The 24111-nt window shown below is 49.2% G+C and overlaps 1 protein-coding gene across 2 annotated transcripts; it reads right to left on the bottom strand.

Annotated features, from left to right (window-relative positions):
• Positions 1-12492: 12492 nt before the first annotated feature.
• LOC123448398 (peptide chain release factor APG3, chloroplastic) lies at positions 12493-22230 on the bottom strand. 2 transcript variants are annotated; one of them, XM_045125254.1, is made up of 15 exons: positions 21989-22229; positions 21841-21897; positions 21425-21505; positions 21282-21339; positions 21099-21202; positions 20977-21028; positions 20609-20658; positions 14573-14638; positions 14311-14475; positions 14157-14229; positions 13885-14017; positions 13524-13581; positions 13174-13221; positions 12982-13065; positions 12493-12874 (listed from the first exon to the last, which is right to left on the bottom strand). In XM_045125254.1, the coding sequence occupies exons 1-15, from the start codon at positions 22124-22126 to the stop codon at positions 12806-12808; spliced, it is 1236 nt and encodes a 411-aa protein (XP_044981189.1). In that variant the 5' UTR covers positions 22127-22229; the 3' UTR covers positions 12493-12805. The 2 variants fall into 2 exon arrangements, with proteins under 2 accessions (XP_044981189.1, XP_044981190.1); XM_045125255.1 differs by lacking the exon at positions 20977-21028 and having other exon boundaries at positions 21095-21202; positions 21989-22230.
• Positions 22231-24111: the final 1881 nt, after the last annotated feature.

Raw genomic sequence — 24111 nt, 5'->3', positions numbered from 1 at the left:
GTTTTGTTTGTATGTTAGGATAAGGGGTATGATGGGGTTAGGATTAGGGTTGTTTGGATGTGTGCATTATGATTGTTTTAGGGTTAGGCTATGGTTAGGCTAGGGTTAGGGATGTTTAGTTGTGTTAGGGTTATGATGGGGTTAGGGTTATTTGGAAGTTAGGCTATGGTTATTGTAATTGTATGATTGATCATAAAAAAGGTTCTATGTTTTGTTGTTTAGGTATGGGAAGAACATGTGTTTATGTTCATCACGTGGACAAGGATGCCTTTTTAAAAGCCAATATTGATCCGGACCCGGATGAGCTTGACATGGTGTTCGATTTGTGTCCTAGCTATGGTGAATTGTTGGAACAAGTCCGAAAGGATTTGAATTGGATGGACCCTAGTGATGTAGTTGAGTTTGCTGGTAGGCATAATGTGGGATTCGGAATGCACATTCGTTGGAAGACCATGCGTGTCAACTCCGAGCAACGTTGGCTTGCATACAAGGATACGGTGGCCGAATCACTAGACAAGGCTCTAGAGTTATTTGCCATGAAAACAAATGTTCCTAACTTGTTGGATTTGAACCGGGTTGCCTCTTCGATTGTTGAAGCTATTCCTGCAACCATCAACGAAGAGGCCAACATTGAACCTCTTTCTTGTGTCTATGAGGCTAACGAAGAGGTCAACATTAAACATGAACCATTGGTAGAGGCTAATTATGAGCACTATGATGATGGTAATGTTCTTCATGACAACAATCTTGGTGATTTGGACAAATATAATTTGCAAGAGACAATGGACCATTCCATTCCGTACTCACGTGGCTATGCCTCTGAGTCTGACGATGAGGGTCCCGATGAAGAAGTTGATGAGGAAGGGTTCACGGCAAAGGAGGCTAAAACTTTCACGAAGGTATTAAAGCGTGATCACCGGACACCATTGTTCGAGGATCTTAGCCTTGCGGATGAAGCCGAGGTTGACGGAGGCGAAGGCATATTGTTTGGAGTTAGGCCACCTTCTCATCGGGACACAATGGGAAGAATATTATTTTGCCGGGGTCAAAGTTCGAAACATTCTTTGAACTGAAGATGTGGTTGGATGAATATTCTGTTACGCATTATAGGCCACACAAAGTTGTTCATTCAAACATGAAGCTGCGTTACACGGTTGCATGTGAGAATAGAGGTTGTCCTTGGATTGTCCATGCAAGACCATGGAAAGGAGGGCCAGGATGGAACATTGTCAGTTGTATGCCTCACATGTGTCAAGGCAAGAGGGTTGATGGTGCCCTATCGTCGCAAAGCCATAGACAACTAACCTCCGAGTTCATCGCTTATAGGCTTTCCAACTCCATCTCCTCTCTTCCTACAATGAGCATAAAAAGCGTACAAGACCTTGTGAAAGCCCTGTTTCACTACGAGGTGAAATATGGTAAGGCATGGAAAGCAAAGCAAGCCGCATTCAAGATGTTGTATGGTGATTGGGAGGAAGCATACAACCGCATACCTAGGTTGTTGGGAGCTATTGCCCACACTAACCCGGGCATGGTTCATGTGGTCGAGCCGTATGGGGAGAAAACAAGGATGAAGAATGGAAATAGGGTTCGCGTATTTGGCCGTGCATTTTGGGCATTTGAGCAATGTGTGAGGGCTTTCCAGCACTGTCGTCCTGTCATCTCCATCGATGGCACGTTTTTGACCGGACAATTCAAGGGCACTTTGTTGGTTGCAATAGCAAGTGATGCCAATAACCGGTTGATGCCTTTGGCTTTTGCTTTGGTTGAGGCAAAGAACAATGTTAACTGGGAATGGTTCTTGCATATTTTGAGAACCAAAGTATTACCGTTTGAGAGGGAAATATGTGTCATATCGGATCGTCATCAAGGCATACTTAACGCGGTTGACATTTTCATTCCCGACCATGCTCCTTTGCATCATCAATGGTGCATGAGGCATTTCTGTGCAAACTTCTACCGGGCATGTGGTAGCAAGGAGTTGGCGGATGATCTTCAAGATTGTTGTCAAGCATTTTCTGACAAACGATTTGCAAGATTGTACAATGCTTTGCTTGTAAACAAAAAACTTGATGCAGGTGGGCTTGAGTTTCTTAACACGCACATTGAACTTCGGGCCAAGTGGGCACGAGCTTATGACGAAGATGGCCGAAGATATGGTCAAATGACCAGTAACATGGCAGAATGCTTCAACCGGGTGTTGAAGGGTATCCGTGCATTGCCGGTGACGGCAATAGTTCAATACACATTCAACAAGTTGAGAGCATACTTTCTAAAGTACTCACAAGAAACAGATGATCAGGTTGCGGGAGAGAACAAGAAAAAGTATAAGTACCAGTTTCCACCAAAGGTTGACAAATGGATGGTATTTCAATCACGGAAGGCTGACTCCCAAACGGCTACCCTGTACAACAACGAGGATTGGACATACGAAGTGAATGAGACCGGAGGAACGACAAACGATGGCCAGCAACACGGAAACAGGGCGTTCAAGGTTTCTTTATCCTTGTGTGATTGCTCTTGTGGGAGGCCAAGGTTGCTTCATCTCGCATGCTCGCATTTGTACACGGCAGCTCGCAGTAGGAATGTGGACGTCAACCATCCACTAACCGTGACGGAGTCCGAGTTCTCGATCATGACCACGAAGCATACATGGGCTCCTAGATTTGAACCATACTTTGACCAATCACAATGGCCGGAGTATCATGGGGTACAACTATGGCCCGACCCAGAGTGGAAGGTTGTGAAACTGGGAAGACGAAAGACAAAGCGTTTTAGAGGAGACATGGATGGATGGGGCCATGGTGGTGGCAGAGAAATGGGGAACAACCAATTCCAAGAGCCTGCTGAGAGATCACAATGTGGAGATTGCGGTGTAACAGGGCACAACAGAAGAAGGTGTACGGCGCGAAAGAAGAAGTCCAAAAACAATGATTCCAGGTCAAGCCAACCAAGTCCTAGCCAACCAAGTTCAAGCCAACAAGGGACGGGTCAAGGAAGCACGAGCCAACAAGGGACGGGTCAAGGAAGCACGAGCCAACAAGGGACGGGTCAAGCAAGCACGACCCAACAAGTTCCTACTCAACATGTTCCTAGCCGACTTGGGCTTACTAGAGGACGTGGTACTAGAGGAAGTGGTGGTGGTAGAGGCAGGGGTGCTGCTAGGGGCAGGGGTGGGATAGGTCGTGGTGGTGCTAGAGGCAGGGGTGGGATAGGTGGTGGTGCTGCTAGAGGCAGTGGTGGGATAGGTGGTGGACTTACTAGGATTGGTATGTGTGGATACCTACGAGGACCATTTCCGTATGTCACATATTTCACTTATCTTTATCATGTTGTTTTTGATGCTCCTTTGTGTGTTATTTTACTAACTATGAGCTTTGATGCCTGTTTTGTAGGTATGGCCGCTTCTCAACCGAACAAGGCAAAAGCGGAGTGGGGGGAGGAGAAGGATGCAGCCAGTGAGGAGCAGTTGTTGATGGAGAGGGCTGCAAAGAAGTTGAGAGAGGAGGATGCAGCGGAAGCGCGAAAGAAGAAGGATGAGGAGCATAAGGCAAAGATGGATGAGGAGTGGCAAATGTTCCTTGAGCATAAGCGATATGAGGCTAGGATAAAGGAGAATGACAGGAAGACGCTAGAGAAACGTAAAAAAGAATATGAAGCTAACTTTAAGAAGATGTTGGCAGAGGCCGCAGCAAAGAGAGAGCGGGAGCATCAGCGCTTCACGGAGAGGGTTAAGGAAGAGGCTTCAAAACTGCGCAAAAGGGAAGAGGAAGAGGAAGAAGAGAGGAAGAAGAAGAAGGGTAAGGGGCCTTGCTCGACCCAATAGAGCCGGATGCTTGTAATCTATGTGTTGTTGAACCTTGTTTGGTTCCGCGCTTTATTACTATGAAACTCCACTATGTATGCACTTTTGGACGTATGTTACTTCAAGAACCGTATGTATGTTTGAACTCCACCACCACTACTATGCGCTTTGTGTTGTATGTTTTAACGTATGTATCTGAACTCCTCCACCACTATTATGTGTTGTATATTTGAACTCCTCCTCCATTGCTATGCAGTTCTTGGCATGACAGAGTGTGTGGCGCCTAAGCCTTAGGCGCCACACATGTGTGGTGTGGCGCCTTAGACTTAGGCGCCACACATAGAGGAAATAGAGTAACAGAAAGTGTGCACTTTCGATGGCAGTAGGTTTTTCAATGTGTGGCGCCTGACGCTTAGGCGCCACACATGGACTTATATAGCCACGGCCCAGCCCCTCCCCACCCCCCTCCCCCAGTCTATTTCACATGTGTGGCGCCTAAGCCTTAGGCGCCACACATCACATGTGTGGCGCCTAAGGCTTAGGCGCCACACATGTGAAAACCTGCTGGAACTGAATTTAGACATCAAAACAGCATTTTTGACAGCAATAAAGCAATTTGAACAGCAATAAAGCAATTTTGACAGCAATCATATATGTGAAAGCCAAGGAATCATCAAGTGCAACAATCATAGGCAACAACTAAATGGTTCACAACAACTGCAACAACAACTAAATGGTTCACAACTCGAAATAGTTCACAACTAAAGTAAATAGTTCAGCTCGACAAGTGCAACACAAACTCCAAATCACTTGGGGCCTCGTCCCCTCTTGGATACTAGCTTCTTCCTTCTCGCAACCACAAATTGCTCCGGGTCATCCGACTCATCGTCATCCTCAACCTCATCGTCCATGCTTCTCATCCTTGACAAACGAGAGCCCCCGGCCACCGGATTCTTTCCTTTCGCATAATCATCCGGTGAGTAGCGCTTAAATTCCTTCCTGGGCTTCAACATGTAAGCGGAGCGTTGGAAAGCCTTCAACGTCATGTCGTCCGCAGCCTAATACATATGAAGGTTGAAAGTTCAAATTTGAAGGTTCAAGGCTGAAGGTTGAAAGTGCAAATTGTATGGCTATGTCATACCTGAGGAGTGTCAACATCATCCTCCTGAGTATTTCTTTGGGTATTAGCCGCCGAGGTAATGTCACCATCATCCATACGAGCGCCCGAAGAAGCTGAATCGTCAAGAGTATTTCTTTCGGATGAACCGGATCTCGAAGGTGAAACATATTCAGGGTCACGACAACCTAAAATGTTGGATAGGCACCGTAACTTCTTGCCCTGTTCCTGTTAGATTCAAATATAAATGACATATATTAGGTAACCTATAATGTTGCATTCGTGGGCAAAATAATAATAATGACACAACACCTTTATGAATAGACAAAGTGCAGATTCTCCCTTTTTTCCTCCAGGTGTGTTATCTAGAATATCTTCGGACTCGTCAGCTTGTTTCTTGACCTCTTTGCGCTATGATCACAAGACAATGACAACAAATAAGTGCAAGTGAATAGGTCCACTAGAATTCATAATTTACATAGGGGAGCACACTTACCACAAAGTTCAGGACAGGGGCGAAGGAAGTTTGGTACCCTTCGCGAATCAACTTGCTGTAACCGCCTTGGGCAAGTTCATCGTACTCAGTGGGTTCTTCCAATATGTCCTCCTCGTAAGCCGGCGGACAAATCTCGACACGAGTACTCTCCTGAAACCATCTTAGGTAGTTGCTAAACGCAAGAGCACAATGCTGACGGTACTGGGTTCGTTGTATGCTCGAAGTTGCCTGCACACTTTGCTCGAACATAAGGACATAGTTCTTATGATGCTTCTGCCAATCCTTGATTTTTCGCTGCCTCCTCCTATCCAACCTGCTTTGAACAAAACACATCAGTAGCTCGCTCAACACTAAGAACAAAACTAATCACTAATTATTTTTTGTTACCTGTGAAGCTGTGTGTCCGTGTCCACCCACTCCGACGGGTGTGGCTGAAAGTAACCAAATTGACGCAGCACACGATGCGGGAGATGAAACTCAACCGCCCAATTGCATATTAGGGGACAACGCATTAGCCAAATATGTCTTTCCTGCACGCATAGTGGATTCAGCTCGAACGTGTGTGCATCACCAAAGTTTGTCCCGACACCATATGGCTCCCATTCAACCTACAACACAAGATGAATACCACAATTCATTTCACTCACAACATAGAAGCTGGAAGTCAACTCTGAAACCATCTTACCTGCTCGGGGGTAAGCGAATCCATCTCGTTGGTGTATTGCTTATACAATAGGTTCACTTCGCTTGCCACCTCCGATACCAAGTCCCACTTGTAAGCCCATGTAGGTTGCCGTACAGGGTTGCCGTGGTCATTCCAGGTATTCCACTGTGAGCTTTTAGGGCGTCCAACAGGTAGGCGTTCCCAGCTCCATACTGAAAGTAGGAGCATACAACCACCAACTCCACCGTCCTTTGTCGTCCTGCGACAAGCATCGTCCAACTACAAGTAACAACAAACATACATCAGTTTAGCAGAAAAAGATAACAGAGAGTACTTAATACTAACAATTTATTACCTGCCGATACAAGTAAGCCAGTGCGGCCGAGCCCCGGCTGAACTTGTTGTCGAAAACAGTCAACGCCTTCAGCCACATCCATGGAGCATTCTTGCCTGTGTCGTCCGCAAAGATAGTCCTAGAGATGACGTACCACATGTAGACGCGAGCATACCTCTGGATCACCTCGTCATCTGCATCCTCAGGACAATGAGCAAAGTTGGCGGCAATCCAAGTGAAAGTGGTGCCGGCAGGGACTCTATCTTTCTTCCCTCCATCTTCTACCTCCGGCTCCTGCGGCGACATACCAATCAAAGCCTCCATTTGTTGCCGCCATCCCTCAGAATCAGTGCTCATACATAGTGGCTTCCCCTTGATCGGAAGAGCGGTGATCATGGAAACATCTTGAAGAGTAACCGTCATCTCTCCGGTCCGGAGGTGAAAACTATGTGTCTCCGGCCTCCAACGATCAATGAGTGATGTGACTGTCGCAGCGTTCAGATTGGGAGTTGATCGACTCACAAGCTGCACGAATGGAAGGAGTCCCGTCATCTCGATGTACGGGGTGTACCGCTCATCGTAATGCATTACAGAGGATGCCCCATGAGACCGGATCTTCAAGGGCGTAAGCTCCTGCAAACATATAGGAGAAGAATATATCAAGTGCTTACTACATTTTCAAAAAATTACTAATCTACTAATCATTTTCTACTTACCATCTTCTTCTCCGACATGAAATAGGCCCGGTGTTCAACGTCATAAACATCATTCAGAAGCCACACCATCCTACAAATCACAAAAAATTACTCATATACTCATATTCAAATAAGACTCGTATACTCATATGAACTACTACTAATACTAACTACTACTACTAACTACAAACCAAAACCTAATGCAATTCCTATACCTACTACTACTAACTACTACTACTACTAACTACTAACTAGTCATATACTCAACCAAATCCTAACTCATATACTAACTAGTCAAATCCTAACTCATATCCTAACTAGTCAAAACCTAATACAATTCCTATACCTACCACTACTACTAACTACTACTAATACTAAGTACTACTACTAACTACTACTACTACTAACTACTACTACTACTCACTATTCATATACTCAACCAAAACCAAAACCTAATGCAATTCCTATACCTACTACTACTACTAACTGCTACTACTACTAACTACTCATATACTCAACCAAATCCTAACTAGTCAAATCCTAAGAACCTACTCAAATCAATCTACTAAAATCAATCTACTCAACCAAAACATAATAAAATTGGATAGAAGGATGGGAAAGGGAAGGGATGGGGGAGGACATTACCTTGGGGGATCAATCCAAGGAAGAAATCCTCAGATCTGAAAGAGATGGGGGAGGGGATTAGGGAGGGGATGAGAGCCAGCCGCCGCCGCAGTGGCAGTTTCTGTTTGAATGAGGGAGGGGTGGGGAGGGGGTTGTATAAGTCCATGTGTGGCGCCTAAGGGTCAGGCGCCACACATTACAATGTGTGACGCCTGAGGCTTAGGCGTCACACATTACAATGTGTGACGCCTGAGGCTTAGGCGTCACACTGCCTGTGGGGTGGCCCCCTCCGTGTCACGTGGTCGGGGGTGTGGCGCCGAACACCTAGACGTCACACAGTACAGTGTGGCGCCTAGGTGTCGGGCGCCACACAAAAGGGTCAGGGCGGTGAATTATTTCCCCCGAAGAGTCAATCCGTGAGTTCTTTCGCCTCAGGAATCATTTTTGTCAATTTTGCCCCCACTTGCCAACAGGACCACATCGGCATCCACGACATGCCAGACGACCGGCCCCCTCCTCCCTCTCTATATCCTGCCCATACGGAGCATGCCCTTGGCCGCCCACCATGGCCAATGGCCGATCTCGCACGCGCATGCTTCTGGCCACGCCTCGCTCCCCCTCTCTCCTGGGCTTGGCATGGACCACATCCACGAGACTCATAGGAACGCCCCCGGAGCTCCCCCGTGCCCCTAACCTCGTTTGTGTCGCGGTCGTGGACGCTGTCCATGGTGAGCTCACAGCCAGGGCTACTTAAAGCCCGAGAGCACTCCTCTTGACCCCCCTTAGCTTCCCCTCCCTCTGGTGAACCTCCCTAGCCACCCAATGTATCCTCATGTGGCCTCCATCCTCGTCAATGATTGAAGCCTCCCCGTCGGCCTCCGGCCAAATTCGCACGGCATCAACTTCCCTTCTTCCCCTGTCCCTTTCCCCTCCGGGTGGCCGATGCTCCCTACCCTCTCTCGCTGTTGGCTGCGTCCGCCTTATCCAGCTGCACTACTCGACCTAACGCTCCTCAAGGAAGGTGGTACCCCCAGGGGGATGTGGGGGTCTCTTCCGAGTGCTCCGATGGATGGGGCATCCCTACAGGAGGCACATGCCACTAGGACGACATTGGTGAATGCGCGACCACAACTCCCCTGCAACTCCTCTGCACGAGCGGGAGGTTGAGGATGAACCAGACATGCAGGCCTCGCATGTCAGCGACACCTGCCCGAGCGCTCACCGTTTAAGTGGAAACGGCTTCGGGGCGAGGCGTGTTCATGCGACGGAAACATACTCCACATAGTACGCCATCGGCGTCACCACCTCCCCCACTCGGCTGAGCCACTCGGCCGACCTAGTGGCTATCCAGCGCCTAGGGCGCGCTTTAGCCGTGGGTAAACCCCTTTTCTTTTTCTTTTTCCTATGAAGAAATAAATTCATATTAGTTTCAAATTTAACGTTTCAAGTTTCCAGGAGTTTCTAAAATCACTACCTATCAAAATATGTGCACTTCACATTTTTCCAGAAATATTTTCTATAGTGTTCAAATTTGAATTTGACTTTGAATTATTCAAACTCCACCTTGCAAAATTCCTAGAGGGTCCATATCAACTCCAAATAGAGTGATGAAAATTTCTAAAGAATCTACAAATCTTGCACTATTTTTCTAGCCTTAGTTAACATTTTTCTACGGCATTGACTTTGCTAGGTCAAATAAATAGCTCTATTTTACCCTTTATTCCATATTAACAAATTCATAGGAAAATCATCCCTACTCCGGATCCAGTGAAACTATTTCCTAAATGTTTATAAAATCATGGCCTATTCAATTGGTGCCTCCACACATTTTTAGAAAAATATTCTCTGTAGACTTCTTGTGGGGCCAGTGATGCCTCCATTTCCACCGTTCAAAATTCTCCAATGATCCAAATCCCTTAGAACAAACCTTAGGTATTTTTCTTATGACCAGAGATGTTCAAGAAAAATAAAACTCCTATTTTTAGAGTACATTTATTTCTCCGCTTGTTGTGTTGCTCATTGTGGTTGTTTCGGCAATAGCTGGCGAAGTAGACGAGGTGCTCGGAGTGGACTAGAATCTAGTGAAGACCTCAAAGGCTTTGGTGAACCAGGCAAGCAAACCTTTGACCAAGACTTGAAACCATTTATGCATGTCACATGGCACTTCACTTCGTTGCATTTGAATCATGTTGAATCGATGACCACGTTGGTAGGTTGTCTCCGATAACTCCTCGTTGATACTTGAACTGAACATGACCCTACCTTCCTATGAGGGTTATGCGGGTGGGAAGTGGTTAGGTTGCTAGTATTTGCTAAGCAAATGGGATAGGTATATGCATGGTGACGATGAAAGAAAAGATTTCAAAGACTTTTCGAAAACCCCGTCTGGTGACACTAATGCCCGAGGGAGATGTGTTGAACTAGGTAACCACTTGATAAAGAAGCGATGTACCGAGGCAAATTGTGTGTGTGGTTTTGAAAATAGGATTAGATTTAAGATTTGTTGACCGTCCCAACCTTACATGTGCGACCACGATACCCCTTTATGGGACGGGGCTTTGTTGATTACCTTGGTGGATGCTAGCAGAATGCCCGCATTATTAGTGGCGAGTGGGCTAGAGATACCCTCTCGAGATGGGGTCGTGCCAGGTAGGGCGACCATGGGCTGTTTTCACACACACTGGGCACACCATTGCGTGCCCTCATGGATGGTATGATTTAGAGCGAGGCTCGTATGATGTATATCATGAGAGATGGCACCAATGAGTGGACTCTTTGTTTAGTGTCGCCAGAGGAAAGGCATTGTTCGGGTGCTTACCTCGAGTTTGTTATATACCGTGAGTCGTGGATGACACGAAAATTTCCCGAGTCTTGTGGGTACAGCGCGCAACCTCTACAGTGTGTAAAACTATTCAAATAGGCGTGTCCATGGTCAACAACAATTGGGTGGTGCTGCTTAGACTATGTCCATATGTTTTTGCATAAACCAAGTGTGTGTGAGAGAAAGGTGATTATGTGATAAAGATGGCAGTATGATTCATGAGCTAAGTCACACGACTTAGCATGATGGGTGGACATGGGATGTTCGACCCTCATTTGATATTGATATCTATAACCTGTTCACATGGATATATTTTACCTCATGATGCATGCCCTCGCAAGAAATTGATCATGACATTGCACTTGAAAATCTGCTTTCTGCAATTTACCTATTAGTGTTATATCATGCATTGTTATTGCCTCGTTCCAAACATGGGTTGCTTGCGAGTACATTCAAAGTACTCATTGGCTTGCCACTGGTTATTTTATTGACTAGGCATGAGAGAACAGGATATGACGAAGAATATCTTGGTGACATTCGTGCGAGCTAGGACGCTTTCCAATCAGAATGCATGTAGGGTTAAGGCAGATGGCAGGTTCATGCTATTGATGAAGATTTCCGCTGCCAATCTATGAAGACTTGGCCATGAAGGCTATATTCGAGTAAAACGGTACATAATGGATGTAAGACTCTTGTTATTCAGTTTCTGTGTGTTCAGTGAGCACTGATCTGTGGGATCAATGTGGATGTATATTCGGTGATCTCGACTTATGAGTCGGTGTCCCCACACGGACACTCCAGCCCTTGCAGCCAGGTCTTCATCGACAAATTTGCGATTTCTAAAAGCCTGGTGATATTTTGACACTGATTCACTCTGCGTTCAGAGAAGACAATAACACTAATGGTGAAGATCAACCCGCTCGACCATCTTCTCGCACTAATACCTAAGAACAAGTTGGGTGTGGGGGTCTTCGAAAGCTACTTCATCGATGAATACCGGATCTTCTTCATCAAGAAGAAGCTCTAATTTCAAAAAAAAAAGTGTCCACTACATACTCACATGTGTATCCATTGAAGCATGGCTAAGCCAACAATATTCAACCACGGCATGTGGGAGATAATAGCTTAGGCTATATTCAATCGATATGGATGATTATATATTTTTTGGCAATCCATTACTAGCATTAGTATGCATAAGGCCCTACTTCTTTTACAAAAGCATCACATCTATTATAAAAAGTTGGAAGTACAAAGCATCTCAAACATAATAAAAAATACATTAAGATTTCTAGACCATAGAACGCCCACTACTGCCGCCAGAACGAGCCGCTGACGCGTCGCTCCCCTATCGGAGCGGCTTGACCTTATCGAGAAAAGTCGGAAAGTCTTCGTGTCACTAAGGATCAACATCCTAGAGCCGCAGTCGTCGCTGATGAACCCTTGCATAGATCTGAAGCACCTGACATCAAATCTCGCCACACAAGAAAAACTCTAATCTCTATGTGCAGCTCCGTCGACTACATCTAGATGGACAATTTTGAATAGAATCGAAGCCCAGAAGACAAACTCGAAGAAGGAACGCCATAATCCGTCTGAATGCCACACGTGCAAGGACTAAAATATCCTAACCCAAACTACTAACCAAGACGGAGGCATCCAGATTCCCCTTCTGCCGCTGGCCGCCGGACCGATAGGCGGAGGTAGGCGAACCAATGGTCTCGCCTGTGAAGTCTGGAGGGGAGAGTTGACCCTGGGCGCCTAGGATTAGAGGAGAAAAACAAGATGAAGTCTTAATCGGCACCTCATAAAGCCCTACATTAGCCGGTTAATTCATACTACATCGAGCATCCGGTGGTTCTTTTGGATTTATTTTTTCCTTCTGGCACCTGCACAAAATATCCTGGCGCACAGATTCCACACAGACACATTGCCACTATTCAAGACTTGAACCACAGAGAACTTTCGTGTATATTTTCAACCAATGTCACCGCTTTCTTGTAAAAAAATGTGGATTTCAGCTACTCAAAATCTGCTCCCATCAGGGCAACTGGAGTGCATCAAATTGCGTACAGACATTAGCGTATATGCAAAATGACCATGAGCAAACAGAACAGTGTGGGCGTGCAAGGAATATGATTCATGAGTTTTTTCATGTACGACTTGGTTGTCGATCTCCGGCGACTGTAATATGCCATTTTATCTGTTCTCCTTTAGGATATGGCCAGAAGCAAAAGGAATAGTTGAACTGATCATGCCTTCACTGCAGAAGAGGTGGCCATTTCCTCCAAGAGTTCCTTCTGCTCCAAGGCAGCGCAGGACTGTGGATGTTTCAAGGATACCGGAATTAACAGATGCTGTAGATTTCTATGTCATGTGCTGGTTCTTCAATTCCTACACAATTTGCATATCATTATATGTAATGTACCTGAATAGCTGACTCGATATCTCCTAAAAGGAAGCTAGACAATATGAAATTCATCTTCAACCGATGATCAGTCACTCTGTTGTCCTGTAACCAAATGTGAAATAGACTTAAATATACTTTAGATATTTCAAACATTCGCAACACAAACATTTCAGTGGCATGAAACCCTAAGGTGACATAATGTGCTAGTACCTTATAATTGTACGTCCGTATCTTCTCCGAGCGAGCACCAGTACCGACCTTTAATTATTAACAGTGTTAGCAAATTCAACACAGGGTATACCAAAATTTTACAACCCGTATGAAAATCAAAGAAAGTTACCCCTACTTCATTTTTTATTGTGTCATTCTTTAAGTTAGTCATGCCAATAACTAAGACTTGTGTACTCAATATCAACATTCAGATATATATTTTGCGACCATCACTGGTATAACTAAAAAAAATCTGAACATTATCATTTGGAAAACAGATTTCTGTTCCTTTCAATTGGTCATCTATGAGTTTGCAACATATGAACCTCTATGGAGAACATACATCATACCTGCAGTAACCTCTGGGTTCTTATGGACTCTTGTTGCTCCCTTAACTTTATCTCATATCTGTAATGTTTATGTAGAGATATATGGGAGATGAAATAAGTCACACAAAGGATTAATTCAACTAGAAAACTAATTTATCATTTGACAATGGTAGCAAATGTACAGAGTAAATATGAACTCAAAGAAGGTACAAATTCATGGCATTCTTTGAGAAGAAGTTCAAGATAGAAATGCAACTATAATACTACTATGAAAGAGCATCTTTACGAGCAGAAACAATAAGATGAAAGCAAGCATATGGAAGTAACACACAAATTAGAAGGCTGCACAATAACAAGGATAATTCAGATGATAGAAACTTACAGTTTTGCTCTCAATAACTGGAATGCACGTTCTTTGTTTTGAAGTTGCGACCTTTCTTCTGTGCAGAATATTCTTATTCCCGTAGGCTTGTGAATAAGATCAATAGCTGTCTCCACCTTGTTAACATTCTGCCCTGCATTGATCGAGAACATACAAGCATAAAAATCAGTTGTAACATGTAATGTACATTTCCTTCAGAAAGATATTGTAACATACACCCAAAGTAACAGAGTATTATACTAGAAGAATCACACACTCCAGAAGTGATATACCTCCAGCTCCACCAGATCTTGCAGCTTTAAGTTCAATATCTTTTGGATCAATAACCACGTCCACTTCGTCGGCCTATGGTGCCATCAAAACACAATTAGAAAACTTAAAAAATGAAAACATAAATCCATGTCAGAAATTAAATCTAATAGTCACCTCTGGCATAATAGCCACAGTTGCGGTTGACGTGTGAACACGACCCATAGTCTCTGTCTGCGGTACACGCTGAACACGGTGCACACCTGACTCAAACTTCAGTTTACTGTAGACTTGCTTTCCCTTCACCTCCATCACATATGTCTTGAATCCGCCCTTTTCTGCCTGGAAGATTTAATTACTCAATCAACATGTTTTTATTCTCTCTTTTTTTGCGAAAATGTTTTTATTCAATAGTCAGGCTAAGTTTGCAAGTACATACTTCTGAGCAAGAAACTGGTTTAAACTTCCAATTGTTGAGCTCACAATATCTTTGATACATGCGTACCTGCAGAATGGAGATTACACATTTATTGTGGAACTTGGATTATGCGAATAAAGTCATAAATACGATGCACTATGATACTGGGAGTATAGTTTCGAACAACAATTGTGAAATGAACAAAGATGAACTGAGGTTGCCAAAACTAAAACTCTTTGTTAGACATTGAGTAATTCTTAGGTTGTTATCCTCGTAAATCATGAAATTATGATCAATAAGATTATATGCTACTTCCTCTGCCCCAAAATAAGCGACTCACCTTTGTACTAACTATAGTACAAAGTTAGTATAAAGTTGAGTAGTTAGTACAAAGGTGGTAGTTAGTACAAAGGTGAGTCACTTATTTTGGGACGGAGGGAGTATTACTGGTAGAGGCTAGGGTTCTACCAGGTCTCGGACGTAGGTTGTAGGGGTGGAAGTGCGGGCTGCGAGGTTGGGGACGCCGGCGCCGGCGGTTGGGTGCCGTCGCGGCGTGAGAGAGAGAGAGAGAGAGACGGCTAGGGTTTGGGGCTCCCGTCTCCTGAGGGAGACGACAACAGAATACTGTTTATTGTCTGCTTAATATCGAAGGGGTACATGTGTTTATATAGGAGGACAGCCTCCACTGAACCCTAGATAACTTGTACTCTAATATAACTTAGACTTCTAATATAACTTGGACTTCTAATATAACTTGGACTCTAAGATAGCTAAGATAACTTGGGCTAAGCCCGTAACTAACCCTGCCCATTGGGCCTCCTCCGTTGGTACGTTGTACCGGTCATAACATCTCTCCCCGCCTTCTCAAACAGCTCGTCCTCGAGCTGAACATCTGGAAACTGCTGGTGGAAATCGTCGAGCTTCTCCCAAGTCGCTTCCTCCTCTGGCAGGCCGGTCCACTGTACCAAGACATGCCAGACGCTGCTGCGCTTGCAGCACCTTCGCAACCTGTGCGGAAGCTGGAAGGAGGCGGCCATCCGAAGTAGGAGGAAGGGCCGGCGTCGCTGCAGGAGGGTCCCCGCGGTAGGCCTTCAGTAAGCCGACATGGAAGACGTCGTGGAGGCAAGAACCAGCTGGCAACTCCAAGCGGTATGCGAGTGTGCCGACACGCTCCAGCACACGAAAGGGACCGGCGTAGCGAGGTCCCAATTTGCGCTTGGAGCGTGGGTCCAGGGACTGTGTGGTCCTGTGGAGGAGGCGCAGCCACACCCAATCGCCCACCGCGAACTCCACCTCGCGATGATGAGCATCGTAGTACTTCCGAGCCAGCTGCTGTGCTTGGAGAAGACGCTGGCGCGCCTCAGCCAGAATGTCGTCGCGGGTGCGAAGTAAGTCGCCCGCCGTCTCGAACCGAGCCGTCCCAGGCTCGTAAGGGAGCATCGCCGGAGGTGGGCGCCCGTAGACCACCTCGAAAGGCGTGGTGCACAGGGCGGAGTGATAGGAGGTGTTGCAGTCGTACTCCGCCCACGCCAACCAGTCCACCCAAGCTCGTGGACGATCACCAATAACACAGCGCAGGTACATGGCGATCACCTTGTTGACCACCTCGGATTGGCCGTCTGTCTGAGGGTGGAACGCCGTGCTCATGCGGAGCTTCACGCCCGCCAGTCGAAAGAGATCCCGCCAGACATGTCCCGTGAACACGGGATCACGATCCCTGACGATGGACGAAGGAAAACCGTGGAGGCGAACGATGCCGTCGAAGAAGGCCCGCGCCACGGAGGCGGCGGTATATGGATGACCCAGGGCGATGAAGTGCGCGTACTTGGAGAAGCGGTCAACCACCGTGAGGATGACGGACTTGCTGTCCACCTTGGGAAGACCCTCGACGAAGTCCATGGAAATATCCGCCCATACCTGGGAGGGTACGTCCAGCGGCTGCAGTAGACCCGCGGGTCGTAGTGTCTCCGTCTTGTTCCGCTGGCACGTCACGCACGACCGCACCCAGTCGCGCACCATCGCGCCATCACCAGGGATGTAAAAATCAGCACGGAGACGATGGAGAGTCTTCTGCACACCCTCGTGCCCTGCAGAGTGCGCCAAGGTCAGGACCTGGTGGCGCAGGTCGCCATGGTCGGGCACGAAGATGCGGCGGCCATGTAGGAGCAGCCCCTCGTCCAAGCGCCAGGACGCGTCCAGCTCGCCGGCGTCAAGGCGCTGGCGCAGGCCCTGCGCGTCCGCGGTCGTCGAAGTTGCCCGACGAATCTCGTCGATGAAGGCGAAAGATGGCCCGGAGCGGATGCACATGATAGTGCCAGCCATGGCGACGTCGTCCGCGACATCCTCAGTGTCGCGGCGGGACAAGGCGTCGGCGACCGTGTTGAGACGGCCGGGGCGGTACTCGACGGTGAAGTCGAAGCCGAAGAGCTTGCTGATCCACTGGTGCTGCGGAACGGTGGAGAGGCGCTGGTCCAGCAAGAACTTGAGGCTGTAGTGGTCCGTGCGCACACGGAATGACCGGCCCCAAAGATAAGGCCGCCAGTGGCGCACCGCCTGAACCAGCCCAATAAGCTCACGCTCGTAGGCCGCGAGCTTGTGATGGCGACCGGCGAAGGGGCGGCTGAAGAAGGCGAGCGGTCCCTCGCCCTGTTGGAGGACGGCGCCGAAGCCGATGCCAGAGGCGTCGCAGTCCACCACGAACGGCATATCAAAGTCCGGCAACTGGAGGACGGGTCCCGTCGTGAGCGCCCACTGGAGAGCCTCGAATGCCGTAGTCGCCTCCTCGTCCCAGGAGAAGGCGCCGCGTCGAAGGAGACGCGTCAATGGCGCGGCGATGAGGCCGAAGTCCCGGATGTACTTCCGGTAGTAGCCGGCGAGGCCCAAGAAGCCGCGGAGCGCCCGCGGTGACCGCGGGGTCGGCCACGCGGCGACGGCGGCGACCTTGTCCGCGTCCATCACTACCCCGTCCGCCGAGATGACGTGCCCCAGGTACGCGACGGAGGTCGTGCTGAACGAGCACTTCGAGCGCTTGAGGTGAAGACGATGCGCTCGAAGCTCGTTGAAGATGATGGCCACGTGTTGTAGGTGCTCCGCCCAAGATGCACTGTAGATAAGAATGTCATCAAAGAAAACAAGCACAAAGCAGCGCAAGTATGGGCTGAGCACGTCGTTCATCAGGGCCTGGAAGATCGCCGACGCGTTGGAGAGGCCGAACGACATCACCAGGAACTCGAAGTGGCCATGGTGAGTGCGGAACGCCGTCTTCTCGATGTCGTCAGGGTACATGCGCACCTGATGGTAGCCCGAGCGAAGGTCGAGCTTGGTGAAGAAGTGCGCTTCGTGTAGCTCGTCCAAGATCTCATCCACGACGGGGATGGGAAACATGTCCTTGGACGTCAGGGCGTTGAGGGCGCGGTAGTCGATGCAGAAGTGCCATGTGCCGTCGGGCTTGCGCACAAGGAGCACCGGGGCGGAGAACGGCGATGTCGAAATCCGGATGATGCCCTGCGCGAGCATGACCGCCACCTGACGCTCGAGCTCGTCTTTCTGCAGTTGAGGGTATCGGTACGGGCGCACGGCGACAGGTGCCGTGTCCGGCAACAGGTGGATGCGGTGGTCACAGGGCCGCGCGGGAGGGAGGCCCTATGGCTCGTCAAAGATGTCGTTGTGCTGCTGTAGGAGGTTGGCCAGGAGGGGATGCGCCTCGTCCAGTGCGGCCGCCATCAACTGGAGCTGCGGAGTCGCGGCGCCGGAGCCGCCGATGCCTGTCCACTGAACGCGACGGCCGCCCTTGCGCCAGAAGATGAGGGACAGCACATCGAGGTCCCAAAGGATGGGGCCGAGAGTGGACAGGAAGTCGATGCCGAGGATGAAGTCGTAGCAGCCCAGGTCGATGCCGACGCAGTCGATGGAGAACGGCTCGTCGCCGACAAGGACAGGAACCTCCCGCGCCACCCCCTGGCAAGCAAGGCGGTCCCCGTTGGCAACGGTGACGCTGAACTTCTCCAAGCCCGCCGGTTGGAGTGCGAGGCGGCGCATGGCGTCCCCGGACAGGAAGTTGTGCGCCGAACCCGTGTCCACGAGCGCGGTGAGACGCTGCCCGTTGATCGTCACCGGAAGCAGCATCGTCTTTGCCGTCTTGATACCAGCCATGGCATGAAGGGAGACGACGAAGGCGGTCGCATCGACCGGCCCGTAGGTCGTGACGCCTGCCTCGGAGAGTGTGGTGGCGTCGAGCTCCGCGGTGAGGGCCTCCACCTCCGCGTCGTCGACGGTCTCCAAGTAGAACAGGCAGGCGCACGTATGACCCGGCGTATACGGCTCCTCGTAGTTGAAGCATAGGCCCTTGCGGCGCCGCTCGAGCTGCTCGGCCGACGTCAAGCGCCGGAAGGTGTGTGTCGGCGCGGGGGCAGTCGCAGTAGTGGCCGGCAGGGCGGGGCGTGTCGGGGTGGCGGCCACCGGGGCGGGGCGGGTCGGGGGACGCGTGCCGCGGCCCGGGAACGCCTGCTGCAGGGCGTTGGCGCGCTGCTCGTACGCGCGTGCGTAATACATGGCCGTCTGCAGGTCCTGGGGGTCGCGCATCTCGACGTCGATGCGGATGTGGTCGGGAAGGCCGTCGACGAAGAGCTCGGCGCGTTGGCGAGCCGTGACGTCAGGCGCATGGCAGGCCAACGTCTGGATGCGGTCGGCGAAGTCCTGCACCGAGGTGGTGAAGGGAAGGCGACCGAGCTCGGCCAGGCGGCTCCCACGTATGGGGGGGGGGGGGTCCGAACCGGAGGAGACACAGGTCGCGAAAGCGCTCCCACGGAGGCATCCCGCCCTCGTCCTGCTCGAGGGCGTAGTACCACGTCTGGGCGGCGCCACAGAGGTGGTAGGAGGCGATCCACGTGCGGTCGGACGCCATGGTCCGCTGCCTCCTGAAAAACTGGTCGCACTGATTGAGCCAGTTCAGGGGGTCGACGGTGCCGTCGTAGGTGGCGAACTCCAGCTTGGTGAAGCGGGGTGGCTGCTGCACGTGTGGCGAGGCCGCGTAGGCGCCCTCGTGGCGACCCAGCGCGGCAGAAGGAGAGTGCTGCGGCACCACGGAGCGCCCGGCGTACGGGTCAGTGGACCCGCCGAACCCCCGAAGGTGGGGGCGGGTGGCTGCAACACCGTCGGCTGTAGCGGCGCCGTCGTGTAGGTTGGCATGTTGATCCACGTCGGTAGCGGGGACGGCGACGGCGGCCACCGGACCTGGGGCGCGACGGTGGCCGGGGGCGGTGGCGCGAAGGGCGCCGCCGGCGGAGGCGGTGGTGGCGGGGTTGCGTACGGAGCCTGGAGGAAAGTCCGGAGGTTCGAGACTGCCAGGGTGAGGTCGTGGATCGCCGAGGACATCTCCGCCGGGGAGAGGACGGGGGCGGCTTCGGCCGCCAGGGCCGCGGTACCGGAGGCGGCCGGACCTGAGGTGGCCGACGGCGGCGACTGGTGCTGCGGCGACGGCTACTGCGAGGTGGCGGGGAAGGCGGTGGTGGCGGCGGCGGCGGTGGTGGGAAGGTCCGACAAATTCATCGAACCCAAGCTACCTGATACCAAATTGGTAGAGGCTAGGGTTCTACCAGGTCTCGGACGTAGGTTGTAGGGGTGGAAGTGCGGGCTGCGAGGTTGGGGACGCCGGCGCCGGCGCCGGCGGTTGGGTGCCGTCGAGGCGTGAGAGAGAGAGAGAGAGAGAGAGAGACGGCTAGGGTTTGGGGCTCCCGTCTCCTGAGGGAGACGACAACAGAATATTGTTTATTGTCTGCTTAATATCGAAGGGGTACATGTGTTTATATAGGAGGACAGTCTCCACTAAACCCTAGATAACTTGGACTATAATATAACTTGGACTCTAATATAACTTGGACTTCTAATATAACTTGGACTCTAAGATAGCTAAGATGACTTGGGCTAAGCCCGTAACTAACCCTGTCCATTGGGCCTCCTCCGTTGGTACGTTGTACCGGTCATAACAATTACCTAGACCAAACAACAACAAATATACTATCACAGTTGCTAAATCATACTCGATTTGCATCTACCTACAAGGTCACCAGCCCAAATTCCAGCTTCATCACCTCCAGTGCCAGCTCTTACTGCAGAAACAAAGAAAACAGATTTCGGTTACGAAATATTGAACTAGAGCTGAGGCAATTGTAAGTTAAACACTTCCGCGGTATGGCACTCTTAAGTAAGTTTTTCCTGAACTGAATTGAAGAGAATTGGTAATAATAAAAATGCCCTAGTTATCATATTTTTACTTGCCTAAATTAGTAGTGATAAAACAATTGCACATGGTCAAAGCAACTGCCTAGATTTATTATTATTATTATTATTATTATTATTTATTTTTGCAGAGAAACTGCCTAGATAAGTTGATAGGATCAGATGGACACTTGGAAACCAACGGATACCTTCAAGTAAGATGTTACGTGAATTTAGAGGGTCGCTTGGAAGCAGAAGTACCTAACATGAAAAGGTAAGCGCAATAAGAAGTACTTCAACAAGTATAAATCAAAAATATCTGCATACCTACCGTCAGTCTTTCCTCGAGCTCTGCAAGCTGATCAGAGAGAGACTCCAGCTCTGAAGCTATCATCTCAGCCATATCAGGGTCATCTCCATTCTCTTTTTGCAAAGCTATCATGTTGGTCAATAAAAAAGTATATGAACATCCAGTCCTTAAACCAAGGCAAAATAAATACTGAAGCATACCAACCTTTTGTTTCTTCAATCTGCCTCTCACATTCCTTAAATTCCCCATATGCCGTCACAACCTGAATATTTTTCATAAAATATCGATGAATTTGGGAGAAGATACCCATGCACAAGCAAATGGCACTCGAATTATGCCAAATATACCTCTCCCAGATTGGAAACAGACTGTGCAAGTTTTTGGTATTCGCCCGGATCTGAGACAATGTCAGGGTCACCCAATCTAATCTGAAGAAGATACTCATTCATTAGGATCCCATGCATGGTAAATTCATAATATATGAGAATGAAATATAAAGTTTCATACTTGTATGAAAGAATCAAAATTTAAGTTGTATATAGCATATCGCTTTCCTCCAATAATGAGACTAGCTTTGAAAATTTTGACTTGGGTGCCAAAATATTTTTATAACAGAACTTCAAGTAGGAAATTTTATAAGGATTAAAATTGTAGAAAATCCCTACGAAATAAACAGGCTCTAAAAGGGTTTGTGGGAATTCAAAAAGTACTTGCAGTGAACAAAGAAGTACGGTCTGTGAAAAAAAAGAGTACAGAACCATACCGACATTTCTTTCCATGCCTTCTCTGTAGAATCCAACTTTGATATGAGATGTGGCTCCTACACAAAAATACACAACATATTACGACCCTCGCCTATATATCTTCAAGAACTGGCCAGCAACAATGAAGCAAGGTAAGAGGAACCATACCGCCATGCAGACCACGGAGGCGGAGGAGGGCTTCCTGTGCCGTGTGCCGAGAAAGAAGGGGCTGGGGTGCGGGCTCCAGGCGGTGGGTACGGCGGAAGCTCGAGGCGGCGCCCGGAAGCCGGTGAGGAAGGCCTCCATCTTTTCCTTTTTCTGCCGAGGAAGAGGACGAGAGGTGGTGATGGGGAGTTCAGGATAGAACAAAAAGGTGCAGAAGAGCTCCAGCGGTTCTCTGCCTTGAGATTAGTGCCTATATCTTTTGATGGTTCTCTGCCTTGATTCGTGTCCGTGCCTTGAGTGGTTCTCTTTCTTGAGATTGGTGTGCCCCAGCCTTCGGTGGTTCTCTTTCTTTTTTCTTTTGAGGAAGGTGGTCCTCTTTCTTGAAATTACTACTCTAGATTCGGCCTAGGTGTTCGGTATTTATTTTCATACTAGTAAAAGGGTCCGTGCGTTGCAACGGAAGAAAAAAATAACACACGCTTGTAACCTTTTATAATCATTTTGATTTATTAAAATAATAAGCTAACTAACTAATGTAGTCAGTTCTATCCTATTTTATTGAGAAATCAACCCGTCCATCGTTAATTCCACCATGATAAGAAATTGAGGGGGACAAGCAAAGCAAAACAAAGAGGCTACGTGAATTGATCAAGGGACTCTTATCTTATTTCACTCATGGGGTAGAGAATGTGGGATGAGATGACAAACTGAAGGTGGTGTTCCATTCTCTCTCTCTACAACAATGCAATCTTACATTCAATACATTCATTCATCAGCAAACAAATTCTCACAAAACAAAAATTTCTTGTCGGTGCTTGGCACACGGTTGGATGCATGGGGAGGGGATCTCACCAGATGATGAGTTCCTGCCGAAGGAGGGGATACGATGAGGGGAGCAAAGGTTAGGCGCCTCTATCTGGTCATAAGGAGTCGTCGTTGTCGCGCCATAACCTCGGAGTTCCCCGTGTGAGCCATGGAGGCCCGCCTCCACCTGCAAGTACTTCGCTCCGCCGCACCTTATCCGCGCGCCACCGCCGTTCTGCATCGAGCAAACGCATCATCCCAAGTCGTTGCAGCTGTCGCGTTGATTTGATCCAGAAGCTGTGCTCGAGCGCCGAAACAGGGGCAACAAGCGGGCAGAGGTACGACCACGGAGGCGGGCGGGTTGAGATCGACAGCAGTGGTTGAGGTCGGCCGCGGCGGCGAGTGGTGTGGTGGATGCCTGGGCACAGGCAAGGATGGACCAGGGTCGATGCGATGCGCTCGAGCGTCGCAACGGGGGCAGTGAGCGGGGAGAGGTACAGCCGCGGCGGCGAGTAGTGTGGCGGCGGCCTGGGCATAGGCCAGGGTGGCCCAGGGTCGACTGGAGGAGGCGATGCGTACGGGTATAATTTTTGCAGCGAATCGTTTTTTTCTTTTGCGTTGCAGATAAATGATGGAGCATGGGTTGAATAACAAAAATTACAGGGGCTCTTTTATAAAAATGCCATGGTGGGTTTTCCGACGGAAGCAATAGCCGCTTTATTATTAGGGGAACGCTACGCGTCCGCCGGATGATATTAAAAATTATCTGTCACCTAGCTAGTCGTCGGATGCCGATCTAACGCCCGCATCCCCGCCACATGGTCAGTAGTTATTTCCTGAAATGACGCTCGAGTTGCGGAAACTTTCGCTTTGTTGCAAGAAATAAACTTTGGATCCGTTAATTCCTGAAACAACGGTCGAGTTTCACAAACAATTTGCTTGTTGTAGATTTTTTTTTCTTCGTCTTTTTGTAACATAGGTATTTTTACAAAGAATTTTTTGCAACAACGGTCGAGTTTGAGGAATTTTTGCAACGAAAGTCACGTTGCAGCCGGGACCCATGCTCAACGGAGAGTCGGACGCGCGAGCAGGGACGCATCTCCAGCGAGGCAGAGAAGCTCCCCGTCGGCGGGAGCTCGCCGGCGTCCGCGCCGCACACCTCCCCGTTCGCCGCCCGAGGTGGGGATCAGGCGAGGTGGGGATCCGGCGAGGGGCTGGATCTCGTCGGCGAGGTGGGGATTCGGCGAGGACCGACGGCGGCGGCGGTTCGCCGCACTCCGACAGGCTCGTCCCCGGTAGTAGAGGAGCCACGACGAGGAACC

Source organism: Hordeum vulgare, chromosome 4H, assembly GCF_904849725.1.
Source record: "Hordeum vulgare subsp. vulgare chromosome 4H, MorexV3_pseudomolecules_assembly, whole genome shotgun sequence".
NCBI classification, from domain to species: Eukaryota; Viridiplantae; Streptophyta; class Magnoliopsida; order Poales; family Poaceae; genus Hordeum; species Hordeum vulgare.
This window is presented reverse-complemented; position numbering and strand designations above follow the sequence as displayed.